Source organism: Anthonomus grandis, chromosome 1 (assembly GCF_022605725.1).
Source record: "Anthonomus grandis grandis chromosome 1, icAntGran1.3, whole genome shotgun sequence".
In the NCBI taxonomy this organism is placed as follows: Eukaryota; Metazoa; Arthropoda; class Insecta; order Coleoptera; family Curculionidae; genus Anthonomus; species Anthonomus grandis.
Window position 1 is genome coordinate 45,153,214 of NC_065546.1, and position 17,110 is coordinate 45,170,323.

General features: G+C 32.1%; 1 protein-coding gene across 1 annotated transcript in view; it reads right to left on the minus strand.

Annotated features, from left to right (window-relative positions):
* LOC126736817 (histone acetyltransferase KAT7) overlaps nucleotides 1-17,110 on the minus strand; it is a 37,330-nt gene that overhangs the window by 9,426 nt on the left and 10,794 nt on the right. The window contains exons 7-13 of the mRNA XM_050441377.1: nucleotides 13,122-13,439; nucleotides 12,894-13,071; nucleotides 12,693-12,836; nucleotides 3,863-4,080; nucleotides 3,645-3,806; nucleotides 3,492-3,585; nucleotides 3,267-3,427 (exon numbers count right to left, since the gene is read on the minus strand). Coding sequence (XP_050297334.1) covers nucleotides 3,267-3,427; nucleotides 3,492-3,585; nucleotides 3,645-3,806; nucleotides 3,863-4,080; nucleotides 12,693-12,836; nucleotides 12,894-13,071; nucleotides 13,122-13,439 — 1,275 coding nt within the window. The remainder of the gene's footprint in view (nucleotides 1-3,266; nucleotides 3,428-3,491; nucleotides 3,586-3,644; nucleotides 3,807-3,862; nucleotides 4,081-12,692; nucleotides 12,837-12,893; nucleotides 13,072-13,121; nucleotides 13,440-17,110) is intronic.

Sequence of the window (17,110 nt, forward strand, 5' to 3'; positions counted from 1 at the left end):
TTAATTTAAAACAATCATACATAAACATTAGTTCGACAAATGCTGAAAATGGCCACCGTTAACCTCCATGCAATAATACAAATTTTGTTCAATTCGGCGTTTAGGAGGGAAAAAAATAAGAATGTCAGAATACAAATAAATATTAAATAATAATGTCACTTAGAGGTCAGTCCAACTTGGTCAGAGTGAAATCGGATAATTGATTCCTAGTTTATCGTGTTAAGCAAAGTAATAGTCAAAATGGTTTATACCCTTAAAAAGAGAATAGAGATTGTAAAGCTAACAATCAAAATGCATTTCCAACAACTTTTCAATGGACAAAAAGAAAACAGAAACGCGCAAAGATAATATGTCATAGAACTAATTACAAAATTCAGGGAAACAAGATCGGTGGCCAATAAAAAAACGGATGTTGAGAAACTGGTAAGGAACGAAGAAGCTGTAGAGGTTGCGGTTTTGGGACATGTTAATATGGATCCCCCACTAAGCACTCGAGAGTTAGCTTCTGTATCTGGAATCAATCGGGCAAGTATACAAGGGATTCTAAAAACTCATGATTTCCACCCATATGAAATAAAGCTGGTACATGAAATAAATGAAGAGGATGAGGATCGGCGCTTGGAGTTCTGTGAAATAACTAGTGAAAGAGCATTAAATAATCCCAATTATGTGTTTAACATTTGTTTATCAGATAAATGTTCGTTTTTCTTAAACGGCACTGTAAACCGTCATAATTGTCATTTATCACGAAGCACATACTCAACATCTCCAAAAATTTAACGTTTGGTGTGGCATTTATGGCGATCATATTATTGGACTATTTTATATACCCGGTAGTCTTGATGAAGATATGTACCTCAGGTTATTAGAAGAAGCTATCGATCTGACAATAACGAACATTATTAAAAATGACAATAACCATGGATACGTTGAAGGCGAGGTGATGTTTCAGCAGGATGATGCGCCCCCTCATTATGCAATAGCTGTCCGCAATTATTTAAATGAGAACTATCCTGGTCGCTGGATTGGACGGAGAGGCTCTGTTGAATGGCCCGCGCGCTCGCCTGATCTTTCACCTCTGGATTTTTTTCTGTGGGGTCACCTTAAGAGTAAAATCTATGCTACCCAACCAGCTTCAATAGAAGAATTGCGCAAAAGGATTACATTTGAATTGAAAGAAGCTGTCCATTTTCCCCAAGAGACCTTGATTCGATAATCTAAAGAGAACTACACTCTACAAAGTCTTGGTCTCTAAAGTATTTGTTAATTCTAACAGTAGGTTACACGCGTTTCGCTCATATTAGGAGCATCATCAAACCTAAAAATTAAAAACAAAGAAACTAAATACAATAACAACCTTAAAGTTAGATAAAATTGGTATCTTAAAAACCGACTACAAACAGTACATGCTTTACGGTCACATTATACACACACACTAAATAAAAGTTTGTAAAAAACCAAAACAACTAAATTAAAATTGATAAAATACAAAAATATAAAATTATTGTCCTAAGTGAGATTCGAACCTACTGCTAGTCTCGATTAACTAAACTGACGTGTTTTTCGAGACTAGGCAGTAGGTTCGAATCTCACTTAGGACAATAATTTTATATTTTTGTATTTTATCAATTTTAATTTAGTTGTTTTGGTTTTTTACAAACTTCTGGCGTGTCACATTCCTAAGAATTTATTTTAATTAGTGTGTGTGTATAATGTGACTGTAAAGCATGTACTGTTTGTAGTCAATTTTAAAGGTACCAATTTTATTTAACTTTAAGGTTGTTATTGTATTTAGTTTCTTTGTTTTTAATGCTCTTAATATGAGCGAAACACGTGTTACCTACTGCTAGAATTAATAAATACTTCTGAGACCGAGACCTGTGTAGCTTCCTTCAGATTATTACATTTGAATGCCAGATAACTCCTGATATGCTACGAAATGTGCGATTAATGATGGTCATTTTCAGCATTTGTCGGTCTAGTGTTTATTTATGATTGTTATAAATTAATAGTTTGACAAAGAATTGCGATTATTTCTCAAAAAACTGTATTAAATGTTAAAATAGTCAATAGTTTGAGAACCGCTGAAGGACCTTTAAACTAGGTATAGCCGTAAAGAGAATCGCAAGACCTTGTAAACAAAGGTATAACTCGACCCACTATTCGATATAACATTTTTGAGGTTAGTTTCACCCTAGCCAAGGGATGACAGATAAGGGTGGTATTATACTCTGAAAATGTTTCCCTCTGGTAATCTAAATTAACGTGTCCGAGCGTTTTTTTTTTTAAATCTTTACGAGCCCGATATTGCCGCCGTTTCGTTTTCATTTAGCCACCCTGTATATACAGTAAATGAAACTTAAAACATGTTTTGTATTAAGGAGGTGTTATAAAGTTTTTATTTCTTAAGTCCAGGTCCTGAGCGTCAGGTCTGGATTTAACTACCCTGGACAGTAGCGATTTTTAAAATGTACTTTGGAGCATATCTTTAAGTGTGTATCTGCTCTTGTGTACATATCCCTCTGTTCATCCAATATTGGTGGAGATATTTTTTTTGGCACTGGTTCACCCAACTGGTTCTACAATTTCCACTTCTTGTGGAAGTGGAAATATTTTTAAACGTTCATAAATTATGTGGAGTAATACTTTGCTTGCGTGTGGAATAAGACTTACTGTTCTGTAGTTATTATATTTCATCAATGATCCTGCTTTGTAAATGGGGATGAATGATTTGCAACAGTCCATTGGCCATTCGTCCATCTTTTAGAGCATAATCATAGGTATGTACATTGTTATAGGTTTTTCTACTTCTGATTTAAAAATCTCAAGTATTAGCTAATTCCACTTTATGGTTAATGGGTGCCGTGGGAAAAAATATTATGAAATGGAACTGATCGTTAACATAAAAAAAAACCATTTTTAAAATGGCAATAGTTTTTGTAAATTTAAGTTAAATAGTTTTTATTTAAATATTTGTATAAAGTTCACATTAATTCTAAGAATCTCCTTTATAAGAATTTGTTTTTTTTTTATATTACTTGGTTTTTTCCAGTTTCAGTAGAAAAAATTGGATTTTTTTTAAATTGGTTCAATTAATTAATATAAAGTATTTCTTAGAACAACTAATGCATACCTGAAAAAACAACAAATTGAAAAATAAGTTTAATTTCCTGAGAGGAATAAAACTGGTTTGCGATGTCAGAAAAAATACAGGATAACTGTTACTGCCTGAAAAGAATAAACGAATGCTTTTTTTTCTCATTTACCTCCTGACTAATATCTTTCACAGATAACGTAGTACCAGCCCGAGAACACAGATAATTAAGCAGCACATCTTTCCAATAAGATCGGTAGGATATTAATCCCAAATCGCTCAGTGGTTTTTCCGGAGATCCTATTTTACCTTCCACCCGTGTCAACAGATAACCTATATAATGAAAAAAAGACAATTATTTTAGGCACTTTCGACATTAAATCTTTAATTATCTTACTAAAATCTATCAGCAATCGTCCATATCCCTGGCGCTGGTAGGGAGGTAAAGTTAATATACAAGAAACGTTGTAATTTAAAAATGAGTTTTTCTCCTGCCAAAAAAAGATTACATTATAAATTTTTACATAAAAACAAACAATTTTATGCCTACCTTACTAAAATATCCTACTGTATGACACCCTTCGTTATCATGGAGGGTCATAATGTAAAATAAAAATGGTTCTACGTCGTAGTAAAGGGTTTTATGGTCTAAAAAGAACTTCGCCAACAGACAAAGATTTTGGCAATATTGTTTGTACTTTTTACCATCGACCTAAAACAATAGTGTCTGTAGATACAATAATAACGGATAAAAATAAACGCTGGTACCTCCCAGACGCTAACTTTATCTTTCCTATAAACTTCGTCTCCGGGCGGATGTTTCCACACGCATTTAATAACGTGCCGCTCTAAAATAGTCCGAGATTTCATGTAACGCAGACAGAACTCGCATATGTACAATTTCGGTAATCTGGCGTAGTCTTCGGGGTATGGGCTCTGGTACCACACTTCCATTTCGAATTTGCCCATTTCAATTGATTTTGTGCCTAATGGCATTAGTTTAAGATATTAATAAAAGAAAAAGTGCAAAGGCAAAAAAATAAGCTCTTTGTAAATCTAATTTGACACCAACTAAATATTAGTATTGAAGTATGATCTGGAGTAAGTTTCATGGCATAATAAGATTATTATGCCATAAATGGACCCTATAACCAATTTTTTTTTATCTTTTAGAAGGTTCGTTTAAAAAACTGTTACTAACTACAGATTCAACCTAGACTTACGAAATTTATACCGCAGTCTTTAAGATAACTGCCGGTAATTTTTTTTATTACAGAGTGTTTGTTAAAAATTATTAAATTTTTTTATTACAGAGTGTTTGAATTTACCTAAATTAAATATCAGCAATATCTCAAAATCTTTAAATGAGACACGCCGCATATTTTTAAGTTGTTAAATAAGTGATCTGGCACAATATTGTGATTACAGTAAATGCTTAACGACATTCAGCAAATCAAGTCAGGTAGAAGATCAACAAAATATCAATCAATGTTTAAATAATATATTTAATTTCCCAAATACCAATGGTCATCAAATAAACCCAAAAAAATCAGCATTAATGTTTTTTGGTCAAGATGATGACCAGATTTTAGGCTAAATAAATATTTATGACTCGCTTGTGTTCGCACATTGGAATTTCGTATATGGTCCGTGCTTAGATATAAATGCTCAAAATTCCTTGCAAAAAATTCAAAGTTGGTGCGTCCGTTTTATTTGTAATCTTAGGTAGAAAGATCTTGTAGCCATATGCTTAAAGAATTAAACTGGCTTAATATTAAGGCTAGAGAAAAGCTTGATTTTGGTTGCCTTCTTCATAGATTATTAAAAACTGGGAAACCCGAGCACCTGTACAAAGAAATACTAGTTTGAAATAACATACACTTGCCGACTAGAAATAATACTAAATTTGAAATCTCCAAAAACACCGGACATCAACTGAATATCAGTATTGAATTATGATCTGGCGTAAGTTTCATGGCATAATAAGTATATCATGCCGTAAATTGGCCCTATAACGAAGATACAAACATTATAACTGCGATTCAATCTGAGAAAAAAAGCCTATTTAACGTATAAACTTGGCTTTCTTAGTAATAAAAAAATTTGGAGTGCGCTGAAAAAATGTATACTTCATACGGCGTTCCCAGGTAATTATTTTTTTGTGATTTTTTTATCTTTTAGAAGGTTCGTTTAAAAAACTGTTACTAACTACAGATTCAACCTAGACTTACGAAATTTGTACCGCAGTCTTTAAGATAACTGGTGGTAATTTTTTTATTACAGAGTCTTTGTTAAAAACTTTTGAATTTACCTAAATTAAATATCAGCAATATCTCAAAATCTTTAAATGAGACACCCCGCATATTTTTAAGTTATTAAATAAGTCTGTGAAATATATTAATTTTTTGTTAAACATGTCCTATACCTAAACCGTTTATGTTTAAGATATCTTGGGTTCTGTGTAAGTTAGGCATGAAAAGCGTATTTTGAGAATTTTTATCAAGATTGCATAGCAAAAAAAAATCATCATTGTTAATGTGCAGTTAATTGCAAAAGACTATCAATGTCAATCGTTTTATTAGTAATTTTCACGACTAAATTTGTTTTTGTTGTTTTATCAATCGATCTATTATAAATATTTATTAAATTAGTTAAGATTTTTAATTTTAATTATTACTATAATTGATAATGGTCTATACCCCTGGAACTGCTCAAAGAAATACTCTTTTGGCGTCTAGAATTTATGGTTAACTATATTCTTAAAGAACACATCCTCTACTGGAAGTGTTTCAAAATCTAAAGGATAGATTCGAAAGAACGGGAAATCTAATGTATGAAAATCATGACCGAGCGAAGTCAATTCCAAATGAAGATATTAAGATGGGAGTAATTTTAAGTGTTATTAAGGATCGTCAAAAAAGCACTAGAGAATTAGTAGAATCTTTTGTATCTGGAAATTGATGATACATTAAAATGACACCTATCCAAGAACAAGATGACGGAGAGTAAAGAACTGGCTGGAACACTTAGTAATTTTTAAAAAAAAATTAAACAAATTTATTTGATTTTGTTTTTGTTTAAGTTTCTTAATTGAAGACATGTATGATAACTTCCTTAGTTAAACTTATATAAAAAAATACAATTATTTAGTTTTGTTTTTCCAAAGCGGATTCATTTATGTAAGTATTTCATTGACTTTTTCAATGTACGTGACAATTTTTTAATGTACTTATTTCTTTCGAATACATAAATAAATGTATTTAGTTTTACTACATTAAAGCACTTTTATTTTTCTACTTCAGTTTGGTAAAAATATTAAAATATTAAATTTTTAATAGTTATTTCAGTGATATTAAAAACTGCAGCATACATATTTATAAATTATTTTTTAATAAAGACTTTGTACCTCCAGAAAGAAACTTTAAGTAGTATTTTTTTTTTCAAAAACAATGTCAATTTTTAATCACTCTTTTTGTGTGCTTCACCACTAAAGCGATTCACCTCGAGTTAGTGTCGGATCTGACAACAGAAGCTTTTTTAGCATCTTTAAGACGATTTGTATCGCGCCGTGAAAGGCCTGCACAGGTGTTTTCCGATGATTTCCGGAGTAATTTCGTGGGAGCCAATCAGGAGCTATATGAATTAGGGAAATTTTTACAAGGTGACGTTAATGACTTGACTGAGTCTTTTGAAAACGAAGGTATGGCCTGGTCTTTCATTCCTCCCCACTCACCGCATTTCGGCGGTTTGTGGGAGGCTGGCGTCAAGGCCACTAAGTTTCATTTAAAGCGCATTGCAAGTAATGCATCTTTGACCTTTGAAAGGTTTTATACTTTATTGGTTCAGATCGAAGCTGTTCTCAATTCACGTCCCTTGTCTCCCCTCTTAAGTGAACCTTCCGACTTTACACCCTTCACCCCCTTCCACTTTTTGATTGGTCGTCCAATTATATCAGTTACGGAGATCCTTAACAATAGGCTGTCACACTTCCAGCACATCCAGAAACTTCAGCAACACTTTTGGTCCAGGTGGTTCAGTGAATACATTTCTGAGCTACAACAAAGGTTGAAGTGGTACAGCAACCACACAATTTTGAAGGTGAACGACCTTGTGGTGATCAAGGATGATGGTCTTCCTCCATGCAAATGGTCACTTGGTAGGATCGAAAGCTTGCATCCTGGGACTGACGGTGTACCGAGAGTAGCCACTATAACGACGAAGAAGGGAATTATGAAGCGCTCATTTGCGAAGATTTGTCCGCTTCCGACAAACTAAGGTTGTTGTGATGTGCGTTGAAAGTGCATACTTTCAAGGTGGGCGCGATGTTCAGTTTGTTTCCTTTAAAAACACGAAAGCTACCAATAGCCGGCAACATGGGAATTTGCTACTGGGAAGGTGCGGTGCGCGGGGTGAAAATGCGCCGAAATCTGTTCACGCGATCCGGCCGGACTAGGGATTCTACGAATCGACGTGTGTATTTATTTTTGAACAGTGGGTGTTGGGTGAGAGAACTTAAAAGCGTGAGGGTGTTCGTCTGTTCGTCACTCCGCCAATTTTACGATTTATGATTATTTAAGTATAAATTTATTTCCTTGTTCTCTTGCTAAGTTTACGACATCAATGTAATACTCTCATTTTGATTTTTGTTCATTATTAAACGTAAGCTTCAATGATTTTACTTGGTGTTTAAGTTGAACGTAAGAATTGCCGAACCAGGCCTATTATACAGTCCACAAACAACAAATCGACCACTTTTTAACTCTTTAAGTATTCATGGTCGAAAATTTAAACCACCCTGACTAATGGTTTAAAGGCTCGGTGGTTCAAAAAATAGACCATATTTTGATGTTGCTTTGCAATGCGCTGCCGAAGCACAAAATTTAAACCACCTATTGGAGCTCGCTCCGTGGACATTTTAACGTTTTTTTTTTTACTTTGGCGGTTAGATTTCTTATTCGGTGGATAGCAGCATTGATGAAGCACCTGTTACGAATTAAATTTGAGGTTAAAATAAACAAAAGTTAGTTATCTGTGTCTAAATTGATAAATACTATTAGATCCTGCAAAAAGTGATAGCTTACATCATTCCAGTAAGTATAGATATTTAATTTACATATATTTATTAGTATCTTGTAAAAAAAACATTGTTTTTATGTGATCCTTTTTTACTACCACCGCTCCACTTAGAATATTGAGTTTCACTAATTATAAAATACCTAATATACAATATTTTCTTGCAGGTATGGAGCCATTGCCATTTAAGACGGTAGGAGGTTTGACTTACGACGAAGTCAACACACAAAAATCGACACATTTTATGTCGATACACTGCCTTCGGGGTCTGAGTCAGAAATTGATATGGACTCTTCGATATAGAGGACGAAACTTTAGTTCCTACAGTTATTACAGATATGGAAGAAGATCTGCCGGTTTGTGAGGAGGAAGATCCAAGTGATAATATCCCCCTTTCCGAACTACAACAACAGTGGACAAAAGGTAAAATTCCTGTTTGGTCTAATGTTCATAGACCTGATCCTCTTCCTCAATTTACCGAACCTTCTGGAATTCCTCAGTTTATCAAAAACATTAATGATCCAACACCGTATATGATTTTTGAACTGTTTATTACAAAGGAATTTATTGATACTTTAGGGTTTCAAACAAATCTTTACGCCGAGCAGGAAAAACTTTCAACTGGGAAAAGCTATGTCCCTACAAATCAGTGTGAAATTAATGCTTTTCTGGGCATAAATTTGTTAATGGGTATCAAACGTAATCTATAACTATAACTATAAGGATTATTGGTCAACTGCTCCCAAATTGTATGATGCTTTTATCAGCTCAGTAAGACCCAAAAAAGATTTGGATGGCTCTTGAGTCACATCCATCTGAATAATAATTCTCTGATACCTCCAAAATCTTCCCCAGACTATGATAAGCTCTATAAAATTCGCCCTATGCTAGAACTGTTGACTCATAACTTTGAAAAATGACTAATTCCTAATCAAGTAGTTGTAGTTGATGAGTCAATGATTAAATTTAAGGGTCGTAGTAGCCTTAAGCAGTAGATGCCAAAAAAACCAATCAAAAGGGGGTATAAGATGTGGATGTTAGCTGATAAATCTGGTTATTGCCTAAAATTTGATTTGTACACTGGAAAATCACCTACTGGTGAGATAGAAAAGTGTCTTGGTTCAAGAGTCGTTACAAATTTGATAAAACACTAAGAAAATAAAGACCATGTGTTATATGTTAATAATTTTTTTACTAGCGTCGATCTATTTCAACAATTGAAAGAAAGAAAAATCCATGCTGTTGGAACCGTAAATGTTAATCATCGTCATATGCTAAAATTTAAACCAGACAAGAATTTGAAACGCGGTGATGTGCAATGGTTTACAAGCAGTACCGGATTGTTAGCTGCAAAATGGAAAGACCGTCGATGTGTTCACATGTTATCAAATTTTCATCATCCAGAAGATCTAGGAACAGTAAAAAGAAAAGAAAGAAGTGGACAAATTACTGAAATTCCATGTCCTTAATCTATAATCGATTACAATTCTAATATGAATGGAGTCGACATATTTAACCAAAGACTTTCTAACTACAAGATTGACCGTCGCAGTAAAGAGTGGTGGCATCGAATATTTTTTTACTTATTATGAGTTTTTAAATAAATTTGTTATCTTACTCTTATTTTTTTTATTTTGTGTCGCGGTGGTCCATACTATGATCCACCGAATTATTCAAATTTAACAAAAAACTTATTGGCAGATTTTCATATTTTTATTATTACTAATGTATTAAATTACTAAAATTTTACAAAAATTATAAAAATTCATAAAAAAATATTTTAGCTCCACTAGGAATTTTTTTACCAACTAAATTAGGCGCCGCTAAGAGTTAAAGATGAGTATACAGGATGTACTACGGTTGATGGTAGATTAAATGTATTAGATGTTTCATCATTCTAAAAATTTTCAGCACTAGAATGGTGCCGCTTATATGGAAAAATGATGACACCTCTGTCTTTTTAAATGGAAAATTTTTTTTTATTTACCTATTACTACACTTTATTTGATGTCATAAGTTATTTCCAGCCTTGTTGTTCCTGAGACCTAAACAGTTGAAAAAGAAAACAAAGGTCTTGCGATTTTTCCGTAAAAGCTGTAATATTGCAGTACTAAAAATATTTTAGAATGATTGAACATCATCTGTTATCATGGCAACCAAATTCTCAGAAAAATTATACGTTCCGTTTTCCATATACTGTTTTACACAAGCTAATAATAATAATAAGATGTAATCTTTTTCAGAACCAGTGAAAATAGTGAAAACATGATCCACTGACCTAAAGCAACATGCAATAAAACTTTTACAGTTGAAGTTTCTTTTTGATATTTTCTTTTCAATAAAAGACATGAAAACTTTGGCCAGAAAAGGTGATGAATTAGAACCCATGGCCAAACCTGCCTTCTGAGAATAGAATTTTTCATTAATTTGGAAGAAGTTTTGTTTTAAAACAATATCTGTAAGGGAACAAATTTCTAAAATAACATGCCTAGGTAGGTTAGAATTTAAGATCAATAAACCTCGTATATGGGATAAACTATCATTGGGAGGAATACTTGGAAACTTCAAAGGATACAAGCAAGGAGTTTGGGGATGTAATAATATTAGACAAGTTGATTGAGTTAAAAGGTTGCATAGAAAAATGTCCAAAAGTTGCATTACAAATTTTAAATAGTCGTTTACTACGAGGTTAGGTTATTAAATAAAATTTGAAAATCATCCGACTTTAAAAATTCATTAATTTTATTGTAATCCCCCTTACCAGTCTTAGTTAAAATAAGGTCGTTTTCCTATATTTTAATTTTAAGTTCTTTAAGTTCCTTGTTATGTTTAAAAGAATTATCCTGCTGGTCGTGAGTTGATTTTTTGGAGTTTAAATATTTATTAACTTCAAAGTGATGTCAACGTTAACCAAGTTCGGGTTGGAGACTTGGGTAGATTTTAGAATTCTTTTGCAGTGTACTAAAGTGTATTCAGACACTGAAAGTCTGTCAGAATACTGAAAGTTGGACTTAAGGCCCAAATTCAGAATATCTTCGTCGTTTTTAAATACGTTTACTTTCCTTAAGTTCATAAATCTATCATGAAATTTATGTGTGAAAAGTTGTGGGGATCTCTGTAAAGTATTAATAAATATAGGCTTATGTTTCATTTTTTAAAAATTGAAGTTTTTTGTCAATATCTTTCGCCTTCACATGTGACAAAAACGTTTAAATCGTTAGTAAGACATTTAAATTCAATATTATGTAGCAAGTAAAAAATAAACGAATAGGAATAGGAGTTTCTGATTAATGGTGTTAAGAGAAATATAGTGGTTTCTTACTTCTATAAATCCATCTATCTATCTTATGGTCGAGCTTCTTGATTTAAAATTGCTCCTCATAGAAATGCTTGTCAGAAAGGCTTAAGGTTGAACCTTCTCGAAATTAATAAAGTTATAAAATCACCAGCAAATAACAGACTAAGTTTGATAGCAATCTATTTTTTAACTCCCTAAGTACACACAACCTTCCGACTTCTAACAAATAAATAATATCCTTCTTGACAAATATTAATCATTCATCTTTCTTTCTTAACTAATCACATTTACGCGTATTTTCATTTTTACTTTGTCTACGTTCAATAATAATTTGGGCTTTTTTTTGCCTTTATCGTTATAGATCCAATGTTCAAACCTTAGTTTTAACTGCGTTTACTAAATGTGGTGACTTTTACCATTTTGTTAATTTTATTATCCTTATCATCGTTTTTCATGCAAACATTGCAGCTATGTAGTGTAAGATAAGGTTTTTTTAAATTTCATGTATAATTTTGACTTTTAATTGTACTTTTGTTAATTTTTGTTGTACCTTTTAATTTTGATGTACCTTTTGTCATGTTATAGCCACTTTACTTCACCACTCTTTCATAAATTTAATTGCATAACTACACGTGTTTCGTTCAGTTTAGAGAATCATCAGACTTTAAAAACATTAATATTTGTTGCGAACATAAGGTTTGCGTATGCCGAGACCTACCTACAGCTAAAGACTTTCAAATGCAAACTTGCTAACTTTTGATAAACGAAAGTCTCGTGGTGATTTAATTTTTACATTCAGAATCCTTTATAATTATTTGGGATGTGATCTAAACGAACTATTTGAAAGAAATCGGGATATTAGACTTCGCGGTCACACTTTGAAATTAAAAAAAAAGATGTATAAAACAAAAACACGTTAAATGTTTTTGTGTTTATAGAGTGTTTGATGTTTGGAATTCGATACCCGTAGATGTCATAACTGCTCCTTCTGTATACTGTTTTAGGAATCGTCTGGACAAATTGGACACGTTCAGTGTTTAAATTTTGAAGCTGACATTTGAAGATTTATTAAAATATATTGTAATGCCTACTTAGTTCATAGAGCTATACAGAATGTAAATCATTGGCTTTTATCTAATAAAATAATAATAATAAATAAAGTGTGTAGGTGTAACACTATGAAATTCCTCTTTCTTGGAATACTTTTGTGTGTATTTGTATATTTACCCTTTGTGCTGGGCAGCATTTTTAATTCTGCCTCAATTTTCTCACTCGCCAAAGCCTGAGCGTCTCTAAACAACTTTAGATCGTATTCTGGCACAAAATTGTTCAAGTCTGGTTCCTTATTTTTATTGATCGTCGGTTTAATATCTAAAATAATATTCGAAATATTAGACTTTATTTTGTAATTAACAACCAAATTTCTACCTTCAACAGGTTCCTTTTCTTGCTTAAATTTATTTCTTAAATCCTTTATTTTAGTAAGATACTGTTTCTGGTCATGCGTTGAATTAGGTCCAGGCGATTTATTGAATTGTTCAAGGGCCTTTGATCGCAGTTCCTCTCGCTTTTTACGTTCGTTTAACTCACTTTTGCACTTTGCAAACTAAAATTATAATATTGATGATACCATTTAATCTATTCCCTAAAACTTACCGTAATATTATGATAGGTGGGGCAGGCTTCCAAGACGAAATGCTTTTCGAATTTCCCACTTAAATGTCCCATACTGTCGCATCCTTCCAAAGGACACTGCCGTTCGACGAATACTACCTCGTTAATTTTAGATTTTGCGTCGTTTTTCTTGTTGTTTTTCGTTTTTCCTTTTGTTGTTCCCGGTGCTTTTTTCACAGGAGATCTACTTAAAGATCGTTTGGTGCTTTCCGATTCCGAATCTGTGTCGGAATATTGATTTTTCCCTAGGACGTGTTTGGATTTTCTGGTGCTTGCTGAACGGGTTGACTTTCTAGTAACCTAATTAATTATGAGAAATTACTTATTATTATATATTTACTTCAACTGTAGTATCATTAGTCGGGCTTTGGATAAAGATCAGGCAACTGTTTTAATTCTCTTAGATTTTACTAAAGCATTTGACATGGTGAATTATGAGATACTCATATCTTTATTACATTATCTATGATTTTCTCAGTCGACCTTAACGCTTATATCATCTTTTCTTTCAACCGCAAACAAAGATTTCTGCTAAATGGAAAAATATCGGAGGCACTTGACATTATTTCTAATATACCAGAAGGTAGTATTTTGGGTACATTGCTATATACAGGGTGGTGCGATTTGACCTGTTTTAACAGAAAACTGGTATTTTCCGAACAGATAGAAAAAAATTGACTTATATGTCATGAGCTCAAATTTTGTAAAAAAAAAATTAAAGTTATCAAAATTTTACTAAGTCAAACTGTTTGGCCGCTAGGGGGCGTTTCTTGAATTTGGTCGATTTCGGTAATTAGCCATAACTTTTTTGCCATTAAAGATAATTGACTTCTGAAAACACTTTCTCAAAATACTTTTTAATGATCAATATTTTTATGTTATATATATTTATACAGAGTGTTTCATAAAGTTGATATTCCAAAATTAATTTTTTTTTCTTATGGAACACATATTATTTTTTTATAAATTCTTAAAGTCCTTGAAATCCTCTTTTCAAAAATATATAACACCATATATCTCATTTTAGCTGTTTCCGATATTATATTGTCATTTTTCCATTTTCCAAGTCTTTTAATTTTCATAGAAGTAGGCTTTGGAAAAAAACAGCATGTCATATGTGACAGCCAGATAGAAAATTGTTTATTTCTCCTGTCAGTAACATATTTGAATTTGCTGTATTTAGAGCTAATAGTGCTCAAATATTTAGAGAATTTAAAAAATAATGTATGAAAATTACGAAAAAGTTTACATGTTAAAGTGCTATTTTCTGTCTAATGAAAATTCCGAGGCAGTGAATTATATTTAAATACCTTTCCTGAACGTCGTCAACCAGATAAAAGAATATTTCCAGTGTTAAAATTAAATCTTGTGAAGCACGGAAGTTTTAAGAAGCCAAGGCCCAAGACTTATGCTGTTGATGTTGAAGCTGAAATTCAGGAACTTAATATAATAGGTGAGGTTTTAGATCATCCTAACAAGTCTCATCGAGCAGTAGCAGAGGAAATAGGTGTTGAGAAAAACAGAGTTTTAAAAACGCTTACAAAGCACAAATTTAAACCCTACAGGGTTAGGAAAGTTCATCACCTTCAGGATGGCGACTTTCAGAGAAGAATTGCATTTTGTGATTGGTATGTCAATAAGAGCAGATTGGACGAGAACTTCCATAATAACATTATTTGGACAGACGAAAGCCGAATAGACACTTCAGGAATATATAATAGGTATAATTCCTATTACTGGACTACAGAAAACCCACATGTTGTAGTACGCGCGAACAGACAGGGACTGCTGGGTTTCAATATTTGGGTTGGAATTTTTCGAGGTAGATTTTTGGGTCCTCATTTTTTTAATGAAATTTTGACTGCCCAAGATTATGTAAATATTTTACAAACATGCACCATTTTTGGTAAATTTACCGTTAGCGAGAGTTTGAAACACGTATTATCAGCAAGACGGTTGTCCTTCGCACCACGCACGAATTACGACTGATTTTTTAAATCAGGAATTTCGGGATCGTTGGATTAGCCCTAGGGGTCCTATATTGTGGCCTGCTAGGTCTTGCGACCTAACGCCGTTAGATTTTTTTTTATGGGGGAGATTGAAGGATTTAGTTCTTAAAGGAAGAATTATCGAAACACGGGAAGAGTTGCAAGTAGCGACTAGACAAGCTTTTCGTGCTATTAGACCTCTTGAACTTATAAACGCTTGTAAATCAGTTAGAAAAAGGTGTTTATTATGTATTCGAGAAGGAGGTGTTCAGTTTGAACACCTACTTTAAAAAAAAATGGTTCTAGTTTGTAATATTAGTTTATAATTATTATTAAACTCTGTAAATATGCCTAGAAATTATTGTTAATTGCTTATTTTTTTATAATACGTCGAAAAATATTAAGTTTATAATCTAAGTGAAGTAAATTTTTCCATAGCCTACTTCTATAAAAATTAAAAGACTTGGAAAATGGAAAAATGACAATGTAATATTGAAAACAGCTAAAATGAGATATATGGTATTATATATTTTTAAAAAGAGGAGCTTTTTGAAAAAGGGCTTTAAGAATTTATAAAAAAATAATATGTGTTCCATAAAAAAAAATTTTTTTTTGGAATATCAACTTTATGAAACACCCTGTATAAAAATATATAACATAAAAATATTTATCATTAAAAAGTACTTTGAGAAAGTGTTTTCAGAAGTCAATTATCTTTAATAGCAAAAGAGTTATGGCTAATTACCGAAGTCGACCAAATTCAAGAAACGCCCCCTAGCGGCCAAACAGTTTGACATAGTAAAATTTTGATAACTTTAAATTTTTTTTAGAAAATTTGAGCTCATGACATCTAAGTCAATTTGTTTCTATCTGTTCGAAAAATACGAGTTTTCTGTTAAAACAGTCGAAATCGCACCACCCTGTACACTATACACTTCGCAATTAACAAAAAAATTAAATAGATCTAAACATTACGGCAATACAGATGAAACTCAAATTTATTATTCATTAAAAACCCAGTCATGCTCCTGAAGTTAACCTTAATATTAATATACAGGGTGATTTTTATAAGAAGGTCATGCTTTTGGGGGATGATGGGGGACGTTCAAATATAACTTTTGATATAAGACATTATGGGTCGGAAATGCCTCAGAAGCAAAATACAGGGGGTTAAAGTTTTAAAAAAAATTAAGAAATGAATTTTTAGTTTTTTGACTGTTTAAGATATCGGTGTCAAATTTTCTCAATAAAGCTACCTAATAAAGATGCTTTAAATGTAAAAAGTAAATGTTTTAGTTTCAACCAGTGGCGTAGATCAGATAGGCATTAGAGTAATTTTTTAATAAAAAAAAATAGTACGCCACTGATAATCAAAAATTTTAAGAATCCTTGGTTTATTTAACAGAAAAAAAGGTATCCTGCATCTTTTTCCCAAAAGGCACCATTTTATCAGAATTTAAATATAAATAACTTAAATAAAAACTAAGGAAAAAAAAAATTATTGGATAACGTTAAAAAATACAAAATAATAAATAATAATAATTAATAATTAATTTAAAAGGTGCTCAAAGTGGCCGCCATTTTGTTGGATACAGAGCCTGCAGCGTAATGTTAAATTGTCGTGAATTTTCTGAATAACTTCACCCCTTGACTAATACTTGATAGTATTTTTGCTAAAACTCAAAATCTACTTTTAAAAATGATTTCAGCCAAATCCAAATTCAAGCTATTCTTTTTGGTAGTGACGCTCACGAGATTGAGATTTTAAATAACTTTAGACTTGAAATGAATAACTATCTTATACAATTTAAAAATTCAGCCAATAATCTTGCGCTCCTAATAGATTATAAATTAAAATTTAGGGAGCATGTTACACTTAAACTTAAAATTAAATACTCTGCTTTAAAAACTATTTGCTCGCAAAAGAATTACTAACAAGTATTAATATTTGAAAAATGCTTTGTGAAGCATTGATTTTTGTTA